The sequence below is a fragment of the Talaromyces stipitatus genome, genomic scaffold, assembly GCF_000003125.1.
Source record: "Talaromyces stipitatus ATCC 10500 scf_1105507295527 genomic scaffold, whole genome shotgun sequence".
Lineage (NCBI taxonomy): Eukaryota > Fungi > Ascomycota > Eurotiomycetes > Eurotiales > Trichocomaceae > Talaromyces > Talaromyces stipitatus.
The window spans coordinates 1,095,769-1,117,272 of NW_002990114.1; the positions used below are offsets into that span (position 1 = coordinate 1,095,769).

The window sequence follows — 21,504 nt, forward strand, 5'->3', positions numbered from 1 at the left end:
CATAGGCACTGTACCTAGGAGCCAAAGATAGTCCACGTCCAGAATGTCCGAACGCCCTGCAGACAGCACAGCATCCACACCACCAGCAGAATTTCAAGCACCAGGCCCCAGCCCTAACAATGTCCCGGCTCCAGGAGGTAACAAGCCTTATTATCCAGAGGAAGAGTTTCTTATCTTGGGCCTACGAGCTGGAGGTTTAAGCTGGATGCAAATATGCATCGTTTTCAATCAAAGTGTACCGGAAGAGCGCCGCAGAAACCGTAGTGCGATTAAGAATAAACATCGCCGCCTCAAAGAAAGTTTACAGGCAAGTCAAAAGTCCCAAGTTCTTTGTGTACAAGCTTGCTAATACCTTTCAGCCCAGCCTCTCACAGCAAAGCAACATATTCCCACCCTTGCCAAACGCTGAGCGCTATGGCGCAACATTCCCATACAATCTCTACGATCCGGCGTTACGCTGGCCCTCTGAAATGATTCCCCACAGTCAAACCCAAAATAGAAATCCATCTACGCATACGGATGGCAACGCTTCTTTAGTCCGATTCGGCGGTTCAGATAACCGCTGAGCTCGATTCATAGGAGCGATGGAGGAGGGAGAAGGGGTTGATGAGCTTTGTCCTGGACGAGGACCATGTATAAATAGCGGGTAACTTGATCATTTAGTAAAGTGCAGAACATTAGGAAGAATCAAATTGGAAATCAAAGACTCAAAAAGCTCTAAGAAAGCAGTGAGTTCATTGACTATCAATGCGAATTGCTACTAAAGTATGATTAGGCCATGCGCAACTCTCAAGATAAACCAACATCGAATACAGCTATGACGCCCAAGACAGCCACGGCCCCCAATCCTCAAATGCAGAATGCAGCCAATCCGGCTCCATACGCACCTTATCCTTCCCGTAACGTTGTGGTTCCTTGGGACCTTGTCCGTGACCTCATTCAGCGTGAAATGAACTTGAAGGACCATGTCCACCGTCTTGAGGAGTCGGTTAATCGTTTGGGCTACATGAATCAGCAGGAGAGAATGGCCTACAACCAGCTTGCGGAGGAGTATGATCACTTGAAAGTTTCTTATACGGAACTGGTTGAACACAAAACCATCAGTAAACCGGACGAGTACTCTGATGGTTCTTTCAGAGTTCCGGTTCCAGCTGCCCCAAGCAACTTTGAAAAGATTCTCAATTACCAGTAGCTTTGGATATGAACCTACAAATCTTTGTTATTGGTTTCTATATTTTGTCTATTCTTGTGTATTACAGTCTCTTTTATGTATTTATGTCATCACGCAAAACTTCATACAAGTTCCATATTTCATCTTAGAGTTTCCATCTTCTTCCACCCAGGCGAGGCGAGTTGCGTTTCAAGCTCCTCTAAGCGAAGTCTATGTCGTCGATGTGATAGTCGAAGTTCGGCACCTCCCCGTCTCGAGATACCTCCTCCTTGGACAGACAGAGGTCCATGTCGATTCTGATGCCTCGCAGAACGACGACGTGGAATTGACGAAGAAGGTGTGTTAACTGACGGTGAGGAGGTCATCGGGTTCTCATAGAATCTGTAGGCACCATCCTGGATGTCCAGATCATTTCCGTTTCGAATGTTCTCGAAATTTGAGCTGCGCTTTCTGATCTTGTCCTCGAATTTGTACCAAGTGACTTCCCAAGCTTCTGGGTACGTTCGGTTCTGTATGCGTTCCCAGATAAAATCACGGACATCTTCAAATCGAGCAGTTGAGTTGTAGAAGCACTTGTCACGCACTGCTAGGTCGAGTTGCCTTCCGGCTCTGATCCAATCAATACCATCTATTGTCCCACATTCCTCATTGCGGTTACATGTGATATTGAAAGCGCGTATCTCTTCATTGACCTGGTCGATCCTCTCTTTTGCTGACTGGCGTTCCGAGTGATCACCCCAGAGTAGTTGCTCCATATGTAGCGTAGCTTGTCTCCACCAGCGCATATAATTACTGCGCTCACGAGGCAAACATTTCAAAGAACTACCTTGAGTGCTATGAATAAATATACCATAAGGCCCTGTTTCTGGGTTTCGTGCTGTAAAATCGCCATTTTCCAAGGCTCGTCTAGATCTAACCCCGTTAGGAGGTGGCCAATATCTTGAGGAATCCATTTTATCACAACAGATAAGAAGTTTTGGTATTCAGACTTTGCATTCTTTTGTAGTCTATTTATTATTATGATATATGATTCCAGGTGTGCCTGGAATTAGCAACTTTTCTAGAAATTGAAAAGGCGCCAGTGCACACTATCGGCAACTAACATATATCATATTTAAAGGACCAAAAATACCCTAGGTAATTTTTCTGTTCGTTCAAACATTTCAGCGATGGCAAATGCGCGGAGAGCAACCGGTGTACGCTTTATAGATCAGAAGATCGATGATCTTGAAGAAATACGACGACCAGCGAACCGTAGCAAGCAGTCTGCAAGATTGTATAGCAAGTTATACGATGAAGCTACCGCTTTCATCCTATCCCTGTATTGGGATAGGGATATAGAGCAGTATATCGATGAACTGACTAGAATAAACCAGTCAATCAAAGAACAAAATAGGCGAAACCGCCGCGACTTAGCTGAAGGCCTCATCGACATCAAATTTTTCTATCAGATGAGACCGACCATAGAGGAAGAGGAGACATATCACACTATTAAAGAGGAGCTCAAAATGAATCACTATCCATCTAATTGGGCACCCACAGACCCAACTCTCTACAGAGAATTTAACCCACAGTCCATTGCTGTTGGCCCATCAAACGATCACGATTCATTTTTCGATGGTAACACTGATGATGATCATGGTGGTACTGCTGAGCTCGATAATGTTGATCATCACGATGACAGCGAGCATGACGGTGAGCACGACGGTGAGCACGACGGTGAGCACGACGGTGAGCACGACGGTGAGCACGACGGTGAGCACGACGGTGAGCACGACGGTGAGCACGACGGTGAGCACGACGGTGAGCACGACGGTGAGCACGACGGTGAGCACGACGGTGAGCACAACAGTGAGCATGACGGTGAGCATGATGGTGAGCCCGACGATGAACACGAGCAAGACAATGAGCATGATGAGGAGGAGTATGATGAGCATACTGGCCTTGACTACGATGCGGACTACGATACAGCTGTTACCGATGGCGAAGTAGATGAAGAACTGTCTCCCCCCCGATCTGACAGGCTTTTTGAGACTTCCTTTACGTCGATCGATGATATCATCCTAGACGTAGCGGAGAATTTCAATATGAATCTAGACTCTGGAGACATCATCGCTTTTCGAAAATATGGGAAATTTGGCTATGGAGTTATTGTTCACTATGGTACCGGCCCCTACATAGCACGTTTGGAGCCTTTAGGGAGACGAAGTCTTCCTTCCATCGACATAGCTCCTCATCTGCAGGAACAATATAGGGCGTTCTTGAAGAACGGAGATAGATACATTTGGAAGAGAAGTGACATCGCTGGATTTGGTTTAGTAGCCTTTAGGCTAGATCCAGGGTATATATCGGATCCAACAGTCACTTTACGACCTATGCAGAAAGCTTTTTATCCGGAAACCTATATTGAAGTTGTTTGGAATGATGATCAGAGTACGTGGGAGTCTCGTGATGGACTCCGCAAACTATGGAATGCCAAAAATCCGTTAGAAGCAGACACGCTTATATATCAACTCGTTATCAAACAAGAATCACTATATCAGGAAGCACTCACCGGAGTACGTCCAAACTATGCAGTTGGACAGAATCTTCAGAATCAACACTGGAGAAACACGAATGCTGCTGGGAAAGCCTATTATGCTGAGCCTCGTGCTAGAAAAGACAGGCGAGTCACCGCCGTTGTGATGGAAGATATCCATGACTCGGAAGAACTTTGGGATGAGGAAGATGACCTTACAGAAAGCGATTATGTAGAAGATGGGTTTGTCGAGTATGATGAGCCACAATATGAACAGGGAGGGAGACCGCCTAGAGCCAGATCGGAGCCTATCTTCCGAGATGAGGTAAATTCTGAACCTCGTGGTAGGGGCTGGACATCCGCAACACAAGATCGGAGGACTCAGTCAGTACCTCCTTATCGAGGTTCTCGAGAAACTCCCGCAAGACAGACTCCCGCAAGACAGACTCCCGCAAGACAGACTCCCGCAAGACAGACTCCCGCAAGACAGACTCCCGCAAGACAGACTCCCGCAAGACAGACTCCCGCAAGACAGACTCCCGCAAGACAGACTCCCGCAAGACAGACTCCCGCAAGACAGACTCCTGCAAGACAGACTCCTGCAAGACAGACTCCCGCAAGACAGACTCCCGCAAGACAGACTACTGCAAGACAGACTACTGCAAGACAGACTCCCGCAAGACACACTCCCGCAAGACAGACTACTGCAAGACAGACTCCCGCCCCAGTGGCTGGGACAAGTTCACTCAGGCACAATTCCTCCAGACCAACTCGACGCGAGACTGTAAGGAGTGCAGTGAGTAGATCGGATCAGCAGTCTACCAATATCCAGGGGAGGGAAGTAGATGAGAGAGCCCAGCAAGCACCTGATAGACGATCGCCATACTTTGACCAGAACGATCAGTCAGTTCGACGAAGATCTGATCAGGAAATACCCAGTGCTTCGACAGAGCCTAAAAGACCCCAGCAGAAGCGGTCTCCGTATTTTACCAGATCTAGAGCAAGAGGTAATCAGGCATTGCCTCCAGAGAACGAGCAGCACAATCCTCGAACTACTCCTCCAGGGCCAGCCAGGCGAAGCTTATTCAGAACGCAGAGCACGGCACCGCAGTCTGCCCTGAGAAACCCAGCGACTACATCCAGGAGTCAGCAATCATCATCTAGACAAACTCCAGCTACAACAACTACATCAAAGAGTCAGCAATCATCATCTAGACAAACTCCCGCTACAACGACTACATCCAGGAGTCAGCAATCATCATCTAGACAAACTCCCGCTACAACAACTACATCCAGGAGCCAGCAATCATCATCTAGACAAACTCCCGCTACAACAGCTACATCCAGGAGTCAGCAATCGTCATCTAGACAGACTCCAGCTACAACAAATACATCCAGGAGTCAGCAATCATCATCTAGACAAACACCCGCTACAACAGCTACATTAAAGAGCAATCCTTCAACAAGAAGCGGCACTTCCATATTCTCACAACGGACTTTAAGTACTCAACATAGTACACCAGATGAAGACTGGAGGAAGCAAAGCCCTTCATCTGACAATGAGAGACCTGTTAAATCGAGATTCAGATGGGTCTAACGGTGTTAGCATTCATTTGTCCGTTTTTCTATCTCTATCATGCGGCCGGCCCGGATGCCTCAGAGAGATTGGCGTTTTTTCCAACTTCTATTTCTCCTTGTACTTGATTATATTTGTCTTTTCAACCTAATATGGTCCAGAAAGAGTTCTCATATGAATGGCTGTGTAAAGAAATTAGTATTCTTAGTCTTTACTTCTTTGTTGCTTGCTATGTATCTATATAGTTATTCCTATTCAGCAGTAGTCTTATTGTTACTATTATCTTTGTCTATATAGCTAGCTACTTCTGATAATGCAAGCATGTCGAATATCGTCTAGGTTGAAACTAGCTCGTTCATTGTATAGCTATATTTCTATCTAATTAATCCACCATTGATTAAACGATTGCTTCCAACAATAAATTACATGCGACGACGTCGGACTTGGTTTCTGTACACACAAAGTGTCGTGGGAAGGACGCCATGGTATCGTAAGTGTGTTTTGAGATCTTCTTCTATGTCAAAGATATGACAGCAATCGATGCATACAATTCTTGGTTGCCCGCCCTGGTCTTGCGGTTGTAGTGATCCCGACGACATATTGAAGAGAAAAAAAAAGGCTTCAAGAAACAAAGTCAAACCATGCTTAGTCAGACTGGCTGATCTTATAACGAGAAGAGTCGTACGGGTGAGCTGCTAATCTACTAGAAGATACATGGTTCTAGTCTAGCAGGCTGCGGATAAATGCTGGACAGAAACCTTGACGCAGGCTAATATCTCAGAGCGTTCCGGTTGGAAGCAATAATCTGTCCTATTAATAGTGAACTTCCTAGAATTCCAGCCTTGTTCATGGAGTACTTTGGACTATGCAGGGGATTCCGTATTGGATCGGACGACTAGCTCCATGCTATGGATGCAGTATTAATACACTGGCAGGGGCATCGACAGATTACTATAGTTGATCGCCATGAGCTGATCTCAACTTACAATCAACACAGCCCCTATGTTCTGCTGTAACCGGATGATGGCGGTCTTAATGACAGCGTAGTCGTTGTAAATAAATAGCCCTCGTCTCGGGACAAATTTCTTCGAGCCTGGAGTGGCCACTTTTCGACTATCATGGATTATGCCCGGTACCCTTTTGAGTACTTTCTCAATCCTATGGCCGCTGGAGGATTCGAATCAAGTTTCGCACAATCAAACAGCACTTGGCTACCGCACAGTTCTACACAAGTTCACGATCAGGACCCAAGGCCTGCGTCCCCGATCCAGTTTGCCATAGAACCTTGGCAAGAATATTATGAAACAAGCGTGGGAACCGATATTAACGAGGACGTGTTTGATGCTCAAGCAATAATAAAGGCATTCACATCAATGGTACTGAATCTGGTTCAAATGGTCCAAACTTCCAATCTGCGATTGGCTGTACGTGCATTAAAACAGTTATCAACAATTTTAATCCACAACGCAAACCTGCTAGGTAAGATTCGAAGTCTACTCGTATATACATCTGGACTCATTAATCAGGTCTTTTTGAGGATCATCCGAACGACCCATGCAAACGGCAGCAGAATCGTGACCTGTGGATTACTTTCAATATCTGCTGGTTGACCACATTCCAAAAACAGAAGGAGTCCAGCCAGGAGAATCAAATCCTTGATGCGGATGAGATGGAAGACATGGGAGATTTCCTGATTCATCTATGCGATGGGCTTGAAGGTTATGGTTTAGTTGATTACGAAATGGGGGTGTGGGAGGAGGAGATTCTAGACAGTACGATGAGAGCTATTCCCCCTCCTATGCCGATTGACACTAACAAGATTACAAGTCATTGGCCAATGCCTTGATCGATATGACCGTGTGCCGGTTCTACATACAACAAGGGCATGTTAGCCTTAACTCAATATAGTTTAGTAGCTTACTTCAAATCCAAGTGCTGCGTACTTGCGCTTTAAGCGTCAAGTCAAAATTCAAATACCTTGAAGGAAGCTGGAAGTACGACCTAATTGGCACCTTTTCCTTCGCCTACAGGAGGTCTGAACGTATATGTTAACATTACGTAGTACTAAGTAGCTATAACTACTATGTAGCCTATAGATATCTATTTATTACGCTCGGAGGAACTAACCGTATCACTAGTGTTACCGAACAGCATACAGATACAAGACGCTTGGATTTGAGCCTAGTAACTAACCTATTTTAGGTTGCTATCAACATCCGAAATACACGACGCTTGGATTTGGGATCACAACTAAACTAGACTGGGTAAGTACCAAGATACAAGGACTCGGATTAAGATCTAACTAATTAGTTCCAGTAAAAGAAGTCTAAGCACCCAATTAATCTTAGACCATAAACTTGAAAATTAGGCATATTTGCACCTTAATCAGCACTTTGACGGCATTATGGAAATGTGTCGGGATGAAGGAATTTAGGCAGGAAGGTAGGAGTAATACACTGATCGGTTTGGCCCATTAATATACCAGATCTGGATTGCTGCTCCCTGTGACGAGGGGGGTGGTGTGGCCAATAAGCAATGAGGGAGAAGGCAGATTCCCTACACAATGCAACTAATGCAAGCCTTGAATCACAGAGACTAGTTAGTTTTCAATTCTGCATGATAGGAACGGATGCAGGTGGCAGCCCCTAATTCATGCGAGTCGGCATTTTGACATCCAAATGGAGAAAATTAAGGTCATGCTGCAGGCAGGGATTACACTAGCTTTCTGGAGCCCGTGATACATCGGTAGGCTTAGTTTGTATTTGAAGATGGCCTTTGCCCGGGTGAATGAGTTTCTACACACAGAAAGAAAATGGATTCTGGAAACTTAGTCTCACGGATCTCACTACTCTATTTCCAGCAGTCAAGTACAGAACTTCTTCAACAGCTTAGCTCGATCAGCAAAGAAAATCCGGAAGAGTCAAAGCCAATAAGTGACCTGCTTAAAGAACAACAGCAGAATTTTTTCAGAAAAATGAATCTGGAGCAAGTTCTTCAAAGGGTAATGGTCAAAAAATCTACCATACAAGGTCATATGATCGAAGTCGATAAAAACGAAGGCTGGGAAGTCTATGTACGCTTATACGATGTTGAGAAGAAGTGGTGTGTATCCAAAGATTTCTTTTAGGATGTCCTGACTGACCTATATTAGCTGTGCCCAGACGAGCATTTCCAAGAACAAGAAAGATATTCGTTTCGATAACACTGAATTTCAATTTTTGAAGGAATTTTGTAAATTTATGGTATGGCATTGCCCTTATATAGGGATAGAGTTACTATTACCCAGGTCAATTCTATTGTGAGTTCTCAGCTATAATTGAATATCATAATATGACTCTAACTTGATGATTAGCACGACTGGAAATCTTCCACCGCCATTTTACATGTGAGGCTTCTCTTATCCAATAGAAAGTCAACTGCTAAAACCGATCAAGTTATATGAGGGTAATCTCCGGAAAAGTTTATGGCGAAGATAATATGACTATGACACTATCGGGTCAGCCGGATGAGAAGTTTATCAGAAGCCATATGCAGATACTGGAGGAAAAGGAACAAAAGCAAGAACAAGAACCGCTAACAGCCGAAGTTTGACGGAAGTCTCTTTCTATACCTGAATTTGGAACGTGGCCTAACTGTGTACTACTTACGGACGGCACGTCGTGAGAATATCGAAGAAAGATTGCTTGGTTGTCCATTCCCACTCGAATTGTCAAATGGTGCCTGTTTACTACTACTCAAACTTGTTAATGAAGTGGCATTTCTATGTTTGAAGAAACTCTCTGGACAACCTCAGCATGCCATCAATACGAGCTATAATCTGTCAAGGAGGATAAAGAGTGACAATCGCATGTTGACTAGTGCTGATTCAATCTTATCTATAATAGTAGTTTCGACCAATCAAGACCCAAATTGTCTTCGTAAAAAGCTCCATAAGCTAACCCCCGCTAGCTCTCCCATCACAAACCAAGATCCCGAATCCTAGCGAGAGATATTATTGCGCAAAGTCGCTATGTTCCGAACTCGTTGTCGAACCGAACTTGGCGCCTGAAACCGACTCAGAGCCAGCAATTAGCTTGGATTGAGTGGCCCAAGTACTTTCAAAATTGGTTACTCCGTGAACCAGGATTTCACGGCTAATTTATGTTTCACATAATCATCGTTAGTGTCGTTGATGGTAATGTCTGAGTTCGCAAGATAAAGTGCTTGCACAATTGACAGTGTCCCATGGATTTGACATTGGTGACGCCAAAGATTTTCTCTAGTAGAAAAACCGCTGTAATCTATGCGTCTGCACTGAGGGAAATCACAAGATAAAAGTGTCGTGGGAAGGACGCGGTGGTATCGTAAGTGCGATGTAAGATCGTTTTCTGTGGCAAAGATTTGCCCGCAATCCCGGCATTTAATTTTCGGGTTCTCACACTGAGCTTGTGGTTGCCGTGATTCTGACGACATATTGAGAAAAAGAGACTTCGATTTGATAGGAATAGAGTCAAAGACTTTGCAGAGCGACTAATGAAGAGACTTCGATTTGATAAAAATAAAGTCAACGACTTTGCAGAAACGGGGGGAGAGTGAACTGCTAGTTTATATACACCCTCAGCTGAGCTGGATGAAATTGTCCCACGAGAACAACTATACGAGCCAACCTACTTGTTCCCATAGATCCAATTGAGCTCGTGGTTGGCATAAAGTCGAGCTAGCCGAGCATCGTAGCATATCTACGTAACCTGTAAACTGCATTACAGGGATTGTTCTAACTTCTAGAGATGAACGTCGCTTCAATGCAATAGTAATGTGGAGTGCATCATATACCTGGGCAGGAGATTAGTCAAATCTGCGACTCGTAAATCCGTCTGGTCCATCTGGGTCTAGACCGGGGAAGGAAGTTCTGTATTGCCGTCTATATTGTATGTCTGATCATTATGCGATGCACTGAGATACGACTATCACTGAGTGCTCGGCTCCCTGTCTCCTGTCATTCAGAAAACCTGCATACTGACGATACCGATAGCAGATTTTGGAGCCTGTAAGTAATGGCAATAGTAAGAATAGCATGTCCTTCCCCAGTCTAGACCCAGATGGATATACGAGTCGCAGATTTGACTTCTCTCCTGTCTGGAGTCTGCCAATCGAATGGGATTTCCGGCTTTTTCTTCTCCGATTGCTCGAACAGGGCCTCGCTTCCAGATTGTTCTTGTTCATTGTCAACCGTACTGACACTACATCAATTGACTGAAAGAAAACACATCTCGAAAACGAAGGAGGGAGAAGGAAAGAAGGAAAAAGCGATAGAACAATGCTATCAATCTCAAAACCCAATAGAATACCTTGACCCCTTTCCCATAATACTTGTTTCTGATAGCTTACAGAACCGGGTTTGCATTTCTACGGCAGCATCAAGCCTGCATACTGTATGGTAGAAAGGACGCGGAGATACAGCGCTTAAAGGTGAAAAGTAGTAAGGTATAAGGTTATTTTACTATTACATTGAATGCAAATCTAGTCTTAGCTAGTTAGGACTATACATGTGCACATGGAGCCAACAGTCTTAGCACCCCTTTGTTATTTCCAGTGCTTTCCTCGATGAAGTTGAGTGACGTGGGCTTGTACTTGATTAAACTCGGCTCGTAATATATTAAACTCGGCTCGCAATTGACTATTTTCGTCTCGTAATTGATTAACTTCGTAGTGTAATTTCGGTATCATTTCATGTTGTCCGCGCATTTCTTTGACTTCTGACACGAGAGATCGCATACGTAGTACAGTTTCTTTCAACACCGCGAAAAGAGTTAGGATTTCCGCATTGTGGCATATCAGACAGTCGAGTATGTCGAGTGCGTCATTTGGAAAGTAGTTTCGTGAAGTGGATAAAAATAAAGTTATTTCACTGCGGCGCCTACATGGCGTACACTCCATAAAACATTGATAACAAGTTGGAAAGCCATCGCACTATTATATGGTTAACATGGGAAAGTTAATGTTACAGCATATCAAAACTTACAGAAATATCTTTCCTGATGCATGATACACATGGATCAACGTTTCGAGCTTCCTCTCCGGTATCCATTTTGTGATTTTATTGCAGTGCAATATATTGTGTCGACTTGAGGCAAATAGAGGGAGGAGGTTGTTTACTTTATAGCCGATAGGCGATCTGATTCTATGGTCTCAGGGGATAGACAAGTCTGGTTCATCTGCGCTCCTACTACTCTAGACTGGAGCATTGACTCTCGTACCCCTGATTGAGGATTACTCTAGACCGAGTAGCGTTGTATATTAACTATGTATACTGAAAGCGCGGACTAGCAGATGAAACCTGGGCTAGCTGATTCGATCCCTGAGGACAAATGCCTACACTATCGGCGATCCTCACCATCGTGATGCCGGCTTGTGATCTTAGTCTACTAATGAAGTTTTCCAAACTAAAGAATGGCATTCTATTTCCGTGAGAATTGATACGTGTTGGGCTCACTGATTCCATCTACATGCGATCCAAGAGAATGAGCCCTGAACATAGAATGAGCTCTCACAAATGGCGAGTTATATTCATTCGACACTTGGGGCTACTAGTCACTCAGTTGGATCAGATGGGCACATGTAACAGCAGTGGTGCAACAGCAGTGGTCTAATGGTGTGAGTAAACTATATGAGTCGCAGATTTGACTAATCTCCTGCCTAGCAGGTTCATGAATCTGGCCAACAGAATTGGACTGCCAGCTTTTACTTCTTTGATTGCTCGAACATTTCCAATGTCTTCTCCTTGCATATGCTTTTTAAAATCGGTAATCTTTCTCTTTAGATGAAATGTCTAGTCCTATGAACAGCAGCTCTATATATATCATACTGGTCCTCCTTCTCCATCTGGGAAGTAATAATCGTTAGAGACAACATAATGGGTTACCATTTATATGAAGAGATTGGACGAGATGGCTGGTCGCCGGTCTATCTGGCTCTTGCATTCGCTTCCACAGTTCTTGTTATAGATATGTGGTGGCACCACCCCCAATCTTCGACAGTATACTGCGCATCTATATTCTCCAGGACGCTGGCTCCAGGTTCATAAATTTAATTTTCGTATGTAGACAAGATATGGTAAGAGTACTTTTGATCAGCGGTTGGTAATTCCTGGAAGCATCTTGCCGTTGAATCACGATTGACGCCAACGTAGGGATAAGGTAGCTCCGAGTCGTACATAAATTTCTCTCCTGAGAGCTGAGGCTCTTCCATCAGGTAATTCGGATGGATGGCGTCTCCGGTATGTCCCATCATGCCGGGGTCTTGCAGATTTGGTTGACCAGACGGTAAGATGGATAGATTGCTCTCAAACAGTGCTGGGGCACTTGATGTTTCCTGGACGGTGACTTCTTTCATTACTGATGATGGGCTCTTACGGCGCCTTTCGCTGTAATGACAGTTTGCATTCCGCTTTCGACATGTTGTACAAGGAAAACCACGAGAGCATTTCGCTTTTGCTTTACGGCACGTATCGCATGCCGGCCAGCTTTCATTTCGCTTTTGACATGCCGTACAAGGAAAACCACCGGGGCATTTGACTTTTGCTTGATGGCACGTATCGCATGCCACCCGTTTGCTATAATGACAACTTGCATTCTGCTTTTGACATGTCGTACAAGGGAAACCACGAGAGCAGTTTACTCTTGCTTGATGGCACGTATCGCATACCGCCCGTTTGCTGTAATGACAGTTTGCATTCTGCTTTTGAAATGTCGTACCAGGAAAACCACGAGAGCGATTCGCTTTTGCTGGCTGCCAGCACTTCTCAACTGCTGTTTCGTGGATAGGATTAGAAGAGCATATAGGAAATGACATCGTTGCAGGGACTTATTTAGCTTGAAATCGCCTACTCCGTAAAGTTGGTAGCGAAAGTGAAGAATAGTAGGCTTTACCTGCGGCTGCTGGATGATTACGGGGGATGATACACTATATAAATATACCATTGATGAAAACCAAATTGCTCAGCTGAAAACTAATTTCCTAAGCATGGGTCATAAATGCGAAGCTCTGCATATAATTTGGCTAGTCTAGATATTGTAACTATATCCAACTAAGCTTTATTTTTAGCCATGTCCACCACGTCACATATCGACAAAGCAAAGGTATCCCCACATCTTTTCCGCTTGCTCCTTTGCATGGAACTTGGTATTTTCCGACTAGACATGGAAGTTAGGAATGAAACTAATCGACTATTGTATATTACATACGTCGAGGATGTCTGATCTGATAGGGAGGCCGCTGGTTCCTGGTTTCGTTCGTACAGAACTGCAGGCTTGGGTACATGCAAACGCACACCCAGTACGGCGTTAAAAGAGTCCGTAGACTTTTAATTGGAGGGAAGTTCTCTCTCATGGTTTTTTTCGTGTCAAAGAGACTAGGCCAGCTGTCCGGATAGTTCGAGCCGGCGCTTCTACGGTATGATCATCTCAGCTAGGTGAAAGAAAAGCATAGCAGATGTTACGGCAAGGCTGACCATATTTATAAACACTGTGACGTCTACGGCAATAGATAGATGAATATATGGATGTAATAATAATGATAATCCCAGTTGTACCGCACCGATCAAGACCGGCGGCACTTAATGTACAGAAATAGATAGCATCAGATCTTCGCTTGTAGGTCACGGGCCGCCAATTCTGCCATGCAACAATTCTAGATTTCTTCCAGCACAGAGAGGGCTAAGGCGCTGAAAGTGTGTGACACCAGCGATTTCGTGGGCTGCTTGACGCAGGTGGCTCTCAGTTGCCGCTAACGACAGTTTCATTTCCCTGTCCAATTCTTTCATCCATTCGGGCAGTTCTTTCCCAGTATCACAATACGTCTGTATTGCAGTACACACCGAGGTCTGCCATAGAAATTGAGCTTCCAACCCAGTTCCCGGATGGTGCTCGGGGAAAGGACAATTCCCGTCCTTGCTATCCAGTGGTATTGCTTCCCAATATTGTTCGATTTTCCGCAGTTCATCCCTTGTTTGGGGATACACAAGAAACAAGCCCCGTCCTACTGAAATTGCTTTGGACTTGATTTTGTTAAGGCTAGTCTCAAGGCTCTTGAAACTAAACTCATCGACGAATAGTTCGTGATTCAAGGTACGGGGTCTGCAGACCTAGTAGAATTAGAATTAGTCAAACAATCATGAAGACAATCTTACATGAGGTTTCCAGATATCTCCGCGTGCATGTTTAAGCATGATTAAAGCCTTGATCGCGAGGTAGCTTTGTCACAAATTGGTAGTGAATAGACAAAAGACTTGAGAAACAGAATTGCATTTATATAAGCATCCTATCTATAATCAACATGTAATAAATAGCTAAGGGTGCTGAGCGGGGATTCCCATACACGATCCAATTTATTTTGTCATTCATAATCCATCTATTCCTGTCCGGGTTTCAGATTTTCCCTATACCTCTCAATATGCGCGTTGATTCGCCGTACCCATAGACTCGCGTTTCTAGTAACATAGAAAGGGGTTTGTATCTGTAAGTAAAGATAAGATATCCAATAGGAGCCTCAATATACCAATGAACCGCATTATTTTCCTTAGCTTTTAGACCTTCGGTATAACATCTATGGCAGAATAGACAACCGCAAAGCCAGGCACCCGCTGCACAACCACAAATGATTTTGATTGCTGTGTCTCGACATGCACTACTCGCATGTATGCATTCATCAGGTGTAAAGACAAAGGCGGTGGTGACGACATCGTGCAGCAGCAAATTGACCAGTGGATAGAGGATATGTAGTGCTTAAGTTTGAACGTGAGAGGAATATATTATATCTAGCGTTCTGAGAAGATTATGAAGACACCCTAGTGTGTTCACTTGCATTAATAATTAATACATGCATTTCAATATACAATAACTTTCGTTGATGAGTGGTAGGCCCTGTAAATAACAATGACAGGGAAACATGGCCCATGGGCCAATAGGCCATCAATTATTTTTCAAACAAAAAAGCTCCGTTCAGAGTGAACTAGATCACCCCATGATGGATCCTTCACAACTGCCTTTTCTGGTCTTCGGAGATAAACTCTAAGTCGAATTCGGTCGGTCGCTCTAGGTCTCTCAATCTGCATGGTTCGTCCTGAGAGGAAGAGAGAATATTTGGAACTCGGTCTGGACTTGGTATCCTGCATTGGTGGTATTTTTGACCGCTGCTTTTGACAAACGGATATTGGACTGCCTGATGCTTCCTGGCTTGGATGATCTCTATTTTCAGAAGTGGCTATGTTTCCACGGGAATTTGCTTCCTTCACAAGCATAGACGCATTAGCAACTTAAGCAAGAGAGCAGCAATCTCAGGGGACCTATGATGCTTACCAGATCGGGCTTCAAGGAAGCCTTGTCATTTCTTCGCCTGCTGCCACACGCAAACAAGTAGTATTCTAGTATGAATAACATTTAGGGCTCAGCAAGGAATTTGAAACCGGTCAGGTAGCCTTGGGTGGTCTGGCCCAAATTGCGGTGAGAGCTTAGGACGAGGCTGGCATCTTTATAGATATATTGACTTCTCTGATAACATCACATTTTCATGGTCACCAAGGACTAGTACCTGTTAGAATAGACGCGAGCGTCGATCTAAAACCTATTTACTATTGAAGCAAGGCAATAGAAGCAAAATATATCTCTAGATCGTTAAAGTGGTCGATGTCTGATCCTGCCATTAGATTGATCATGGACATGTTGATTGAGGAAGATAACCAGTGACAAATTATGGCTACAAGTGATGACAATCTAACATGGGTGAGGGCTGCTTGACTATCACACATATGCAAAAGCATTGGCAGGGTATTCCTACTAAAAAGGTATCATTGTATCTAGGGTTCCTTTAGTTATGGCTGCAGACAATAGGCTAATTGGCCGACTTGAGCTAGCATATGATTATAGATATGACAAGACGACTGGATGGAGACTCGAAGATAGCTAAGGCGAAGACGATACACCAACAAGGTTATAACCTACTATAGGGACGTCGTACATTCCTTCGCGCTTTGGCAAGTGGAGTAGACTGTGCGGCGGGGAAGCGGGAATGTAAGTGGTTGTGGAGCGATTTGTGACCCACACTTGTCCGATGTCTGGCAAGTGTGGGTCACCTTGCATTAATTACTCAAGGTGGTCGACGGGAGGTGATGAGGGGCTAGATCTGCTTCTGGATCCGGGCTTACTCGGAGCACTTTCAACATGATATTCTGGCAACCCCTTCAGGCATCACTCTGCCATCCAAGAGCAGAAATGGACGTCCTGTCAGCGTTAAAAGTCATACATAATGCGTCAGATGAAGAGTTGAAGGAAGCGCTTGCTAGTGAGAGTATACACGACTTTATTTTCGAAACTCTGGGACGCGTACAAAATCTCGTCGTCACTACCAGCCCTTCCACGGTAACATCTCCATCTCGCACCTCGTCACTTCACACCTCGTCACCTCCCGCTCCTTCGCCTCCCATCTCGTCTCCTCCGCATCCAACGCCGGAGAACAGTAAAGCTATCTCCTTGTTTGAACACGTGGAAAGAAGCATACCTTGGTTGCTTGACTTCACAAAGCAATCGCCTGCGTCGATAATCAAGAAAAAGGGCACCCGTACTTGGGATCCAAGGCTGGACGATATTCTACGCTGTGGTAGAAAGGCGACGCGTCAAGAAATCCTTTTCAGAGGGTATGCTCAGCGATCCTTTGCGCTCCAATTCATTCAGGAACAAGAACTTCAAGGCAAACCCTCGAGAGTCGAAGAACTATGTCTTGCTGTTCTCAAATTAGCCACAGACACGGACCAGAGCCAGAGCCAGAGTATACTCAACCAAAAATCACACTCGATTGCATGCTTCGTGAAGGATTATATATGCATTGACTCTCACCATGATGAATACGGAAGTGCTCTTGAAGGTGTCTACGCCGGCCTTAGGATCCTGGTGGCTGAACGTCTACTCGAAAAGAAGTTGTCCCAATCATTGATTACAGCTGGATTAGCAGCGGTGCTAGCAGTGGTTGCAAGATTCAGCTTTGCTAGCTTCGAGACAATTCGTGACTTGATCTCTTGTATAGTCGCAAATCCAGAAATAAGTCCTCTCAGGAAGAAGAAGAGTTCAACTACAGAGGAACCGCCACGCCGGATTCTAGAAATTTTATTAGAACTATCACCATGGAGTTCCGACTTCCAATCCTGTTACACTTCGTTGAAGACTCGCGGATGGGCTGGTAGCAGCAACACAGAACTCAGTGAACGTATTCAATCGTCGGACGATTATTGCTCTAATACGTCCGGATCTGCACACCATCAGTGGTCCGACACGTCTTCCATCGCAACCGATCTAGCGGAAGATGACGATTTTTCGCAACCTCTTCCAAAACGCCCATGTCTTGATCACAGTGCTGCGAGACCATATCGTTCTGAAATCTCCGTTTCGCAATACGATTCTTTCCTGGGGACCCCACAGGCGCTTAATCTCTCTGCAAACATTGCACATCGATTGGGAGAAAATGGCGGAGACAGAAGTCAATTGCTCAATAATGATCCTCAGTCTATTCACGTGCCGACTTCTTTGCACATGGCAGGTATGGAACCGCGTTACACTCAATTGACGCCTGGTGTTTCAGACATTCCGTTGGACCTGATAAACTACTCCCAATCAACACCTCAAGCTCCAAATGTTTCGATGGGCTCGGCAGAAACACAATCGATGCCTGGTGTTTCAGGCATTCCATTGGACCTGGTAAACTACTCTCAACCCACACGTCAAGCTCCAAACGCTCCGATAGGCTCAGCAGACACTCAATCGATATCTCATGCTTCAAGTAACCAGGTTGGCTCGGCACACTATACTCAACCGATGCCTGGTGTTTCAGACATTCCATTGGACCTGGTAAACTACTCTCAACCCGCACGTCAAGCTCCAAACGCTCCGATGGGCTCAGCAGACTACACTCAACCGATATCTCATGCTTCAAATAGCCTGGTGGGATCAGCACACTATACTCAGTCAATGCGCGGGATTTCAAACATTCCATTTGATCTAGTGAACTACTCTCAACCAACATCACAGGCTCCAAACGTGCCGATAAACTCAATAGACTATACTCAATCGATATCTCATGCTTCAATTAACCAGGTGGGCTCGGCACACTATACTCAACCAATACGTGGGATTTCAGACATACCGTTGGACCTGGTAAACTACTCTCAACCCACACGTCAAGCTCCAAACGCTCCGATGGGCTCAGTAGACACTCAATCGATATCTCATGCTTCAAGTAACCAGGTTGGCTCGGCACACTATACTCAGCCGATGCCTAGTGTTTCAGACATTCCATCGGACCTAGTAAACTACTCTCAACCAACAGCTCATGCTCCGAACGTTCCGATGGGCTTGGCAGAAACATAGTCGATGCCTGGTGTTTCAGGCATTCCGTTGGAACTGGTAAACTACTAAATTCAACAATTGCCTGGTTTGACATTCGATTCAGATATTTCTTTATCCCTATAGCATAGCGACAGGACCGGCGAACGAGTTCAATACACTTTGTGTCCTCCATAATCTCATCGCCTATCGTTCCGTGTGTTGTCAAATCCTCTCATGTTGCGGGGGCTGGAGGCAAAGCGATAATGTAATAAAGCGAGCCAGAAATTATGTATCCCGCCTTAAAAGGAACAGGAATATTCTGAACAAGTTTGGTTGAAGTTGTGCCGTCAGATATGTGAGGCTCGCCAGCCGTAATCGTAACCGGTATCAGGAACCCCTCCGGCGATTCTATCCTCGTAAAGCCGACGGTTTTCTTCCAGGCGCTTAGTTCATATTCTTTGAGCCAGGATGGAACGTAATCGCTTAGCTGCTTTGTAATGTCGATGTTGTTGCAAGTAGAGGAAGCTTGGCCGCGCGGTTGCCATTCCGCTTTGGCAAGGGAACCTGCTAGACCTTCCATAGAATAAAGCTGTGATTGCCTATTTACGAGTTAGCGGCCGGTCAAGTTTCTTCAACTTATACATACCACGAAGCTGCTAAACAATGATGGCGCCTTCAAATGTGGAAGCTGAATGCGCCAAAAGAGAAAAAGAAAGAAACGTATGTCCCGTCTGAGGTGGGACCCAGTTGAGGGGCTGAATGGGTGCCCGATAATAACCCCACGTGATCACTTGAGGTATACAGTCGTTTTTAGCTCTGTAATGCATCTTCCTGTGGCTTGCCGTCGTCTTCTGACTCATTTGGATCAGAAGGCCTGTGCGCTATTACCTATACGTAGATTAAAATATAAGCGTGCGTTGGCAACTAACAGTGAGTTTGTATGCATATGCATAATGTTACAGGGATCTTAGTTCATGACATGCTGTAGGTTTCAATCATACATTATGGAGGGAATAAACGCTCGCCTTACCAGCTACCGGTAGTTCTAGCCTTGTAGAACAACTATATAAGATACCCATCGACCTCTATGAACCAATTTCTTATCTACCTTCAACTCTCAGGAGTCATAACCCCATTAACTGACATTGGTGATTCTTTAAGAAATTCGTCATCAGTTTCGGCCATCGTCAGTCTCTCTCTAGCAGCCAATTCTAATATTTTCTGCTCTTCTAAATTCCTCAATATACGGTGTATTCCTTTCCGGTTCATCTGAACATGATGCAGGACGGAGTTGCAGACCCTGTGAACAGTTGTGTGTTTAAGACGGAAAGCAGTGGCAGAAGGGTGAAGGTGTCTGATTGCCAGTCCACAACCTGCATCAATTCTGGGGCCTATGTGAAGCCGACGTGATTGGCAAGTATGTTCTCACCGGATTCTAAGACAGACAACTGCATTAACAAACGTTACAGTTAGGCGTCATGCGTCATGCGTCGACATACAAAGACTGTCAAACTTGATCATTATGATGGGAGGGCTGCTCAATTCTGGGATTATTTTCTATTGTTTCGATTCGTTAAAGATGTATTTGCACATATGGAGAGTTTCAAGTATTAGTCCTGTACTCTGCAATTAAGATTTCTACTCGCTAAATTGAAATTCATGCGACTTATCACCTAGCCATATTCGAATCTCCTCCAAGGCAGAAAGGTCGTTTTCGGGAATGGATTGTTCGACTTTCTCATCATACCATTCGTACGTACGACCAACATCTTGTAAACTTTCTCCCACTGGACGACAAGAACCAAAGTCTATTATAACCGCCTGGTCACCATCAAGCATGATATTGCTTGGATTGATATCGTTATGGACCAACCCCAAAGAATGAAGATGCCTAATGCCACTCTCAATTCCGGCTATGACATTGCTGTAGTCCTTTGTTGTTTGACGCATAGCTCTGGATTTTCTCTTCATGAAGTTGTTTGGGTTCACCTCTTGCATTAAAGTATGCTTGTATCTCATGAAGCACAGACCAGTTATCCTACCATTAGAAACCTGGCAACCGAGATATGAGGCGATATTGGGATGCATATGTTCCGTTAGAAGCTCACAAACGTATGCTTCTCTAAGGAGAGATTCTGCAATCAAATTCGATTGGGGCCCCTCGCAAATCCGATCATAACTGATTAACCGAGGTCTTTTGATAAATGCGTCGTTCGGGATTGAGTCGGGTGCACGTGTCAAGTTAAATGGGAATAACGGATTGTAGGCCGAGACGGGAATTCGAATGTCACTTCTAAAGTGTTTTGCGTTGACTTCTGAAGGCGAGGAATAGCGAGCTTTCGAGAATGCGTGATGCAGCTCAGAGTTTACTTGGTAAACAATGAGAGTGCCTGAGAAATCAAAACGTCCATCGACCTCTTCGAAAACTTCGTTCATTTCCAACACATCGATATAAGATTTAGCCGCCATACATAAAATGTCATATAGAGCCATACTGGTGTGCAGGTCCGCAAAATTCGAAGTTTTTCAGCAGCTAGGAAAATCAAATGTGGTGGGAGACAGGAATGAGCAAGAAATCACACGCCGTCGGGATTGTGTTGAACAAGTCAAAAACATGTGCCAAGACTTAACTAGCTCTGATAGGCACCTGTTAGGATGATCGCGCCGATAAGGTCTAGTATCCGTACATCCAATTTTACTACGGAGTATGGAATGAACGTACTTCCAAGGGGAGCCTCTGAAACCAAACAGGATTGCGGTTATTACAGGCAGCAGCGTACGGGTCTTATGTGCCCTGGTCAATCAGGCGATGCAAAACCATATGGCATTTAGCTCGGTTTGGCTGGTATGCAATCAATTCGCTGATCATGGACAGCCGGAAGACAAAGAC

At 44.8% G+C, this 21,504-nt stretch overlaps 7 protein-coding genes across 7 annotated transcripts, besides 1 other annotated feature; 4 read left to right on the forward strand and 3 right to left on the reverse strand.

Moving 5' to 3' along the window:
- Window positions 1-43: 43 nt before the first annotated feature.
- Window positions 44-1,192, forward strand: TSTA_084450 (uncharacterized protein; the record flags this gene model as incomplete). The annotated part of the gene is made up of 4 exons (XM_002478132.1): window positions 44-325; window positions 360-549; window positions 682-728; window positions 776-1,192. The coding sequence occupies 4 exons, from the start codon at window positions 44-46 to the stop codon at window positions 1,190-1,192; spliced, it is 936 nt and encodes a 311-aa protein (XP_002478177.1).
- Window positions 1,193-1,311: 119 nt separating this feature from the next.
- On the reverse strand, window positions 1,312-2,124 carry TSTA_084460 (uncharacterized protein; the record flags this gene model as incomplete). The annotated part of the gene is made up of 2 exons (XM_002478133.1): window positions 1,312-1,997; window positions 2,022-2,124. 2 exons carry the CDS (start codon window positions 2,122-2,124, stop codon window positions 1,312-1,314), a joined length of 789 nt encoding a protein of 262 aa, XP_002478178.1.
- A 216-nt stretch (window positions 2,125-2,340) lies between these two features.
- On the forward strand, window positions 2,341-5,286 carry TSTA_084470 (uncharacterized protein; the record flags this gene model as incomplete). Its single annotated transcript, XM_002478134.1, has 2 exons — window positions 2,341-3,941; window positions 4,038-5,286. 2 exons carry the CDS (start codon window positions 2,341-2,343, stop codon window positions 5,284-5,286), a joined length of 2,850 nt encoding a protein of 949 aa, XP_002478179.1.
- Window positions 2,788-3,050: a microsatellite.
- A 1,097-nt stretch (window positions 5,287-6,383) lies between the features above and the next one.
- Window positions 6,384-7,111, forward strand: TSTA_084480 (uncharacterized protein; the record flags this gene model as incomplete). The annotated part of the gene is made up of 2 exons (XM_002478135.1): window positions 6,384-6,744; window positions 6,792-7,111. The coding sequence occupies 2 exons, from the start codon at window positions 6,384-6,386 to the stop codon at window positions 7,109-7,111; spliced, it is 681 nt and encodes a 226-aa protein (XP_002478180.1).
- Window positions 7,112-12,330: 5,219 nt separating this feature from the next.
- TSTA_084490 (uncharacterized protein) lies at window positions 12,331-13,095 on the reverse strand (the record flags this gene model as incomplete). Its single annotated transcript, XM_002478136.1, has 1 exon — window positions 12,331-13,095. The coding sequence occupies one exon, from the start codon at window positions 13,093-13,095 to the stop codon at window positions 12,331-12,333; it is 765 nt and encodes a 254-aa protein (XP_002478181.1).
- A 3,416-nt stretch (window positions 13,096-16,511) lies between these two features.
- On the forward strand, window positions 16,512-18,141 carry TSTA_084500 (uncharacterized protein; the record flags this gene model as incomplete). The annotated part of the gene is made up of 2 exons (XM_002478137.1): window positions 16,512-17,987; window positions 18,034-18,141. The coding sequence occupies 2 exons, from the start codon at window positions 16,512-16,514 to the stop codon at window positions 18,139-18,141; spliced, it is 1,584 nt and encodes a 527-aa protein (XP_002478182.1).
- Window positions 18,142-20,252: 2,111 nt separating this feature from the next.
- TSTA_084510 (uncharacterized protein) lies at window positions 20,253-21,107 on the reverse strand (the record flags this gene model as incomplete). The annotated part of the gene is made up of 2 exons (XM_002478138.1): window positions 20,253-20,605; window positions 20,657-21,107. The coding sequence occupies 2 exons, from the start codon at window positions 21,105-21,107 to the stop codon at window positions 20,253-20,255; spliced, it is 804 nt and encodes a 267-aa protein (XP_002478183.1).
- Window positions 21,108-21,504: the final 397 nt, after the last annotated feature.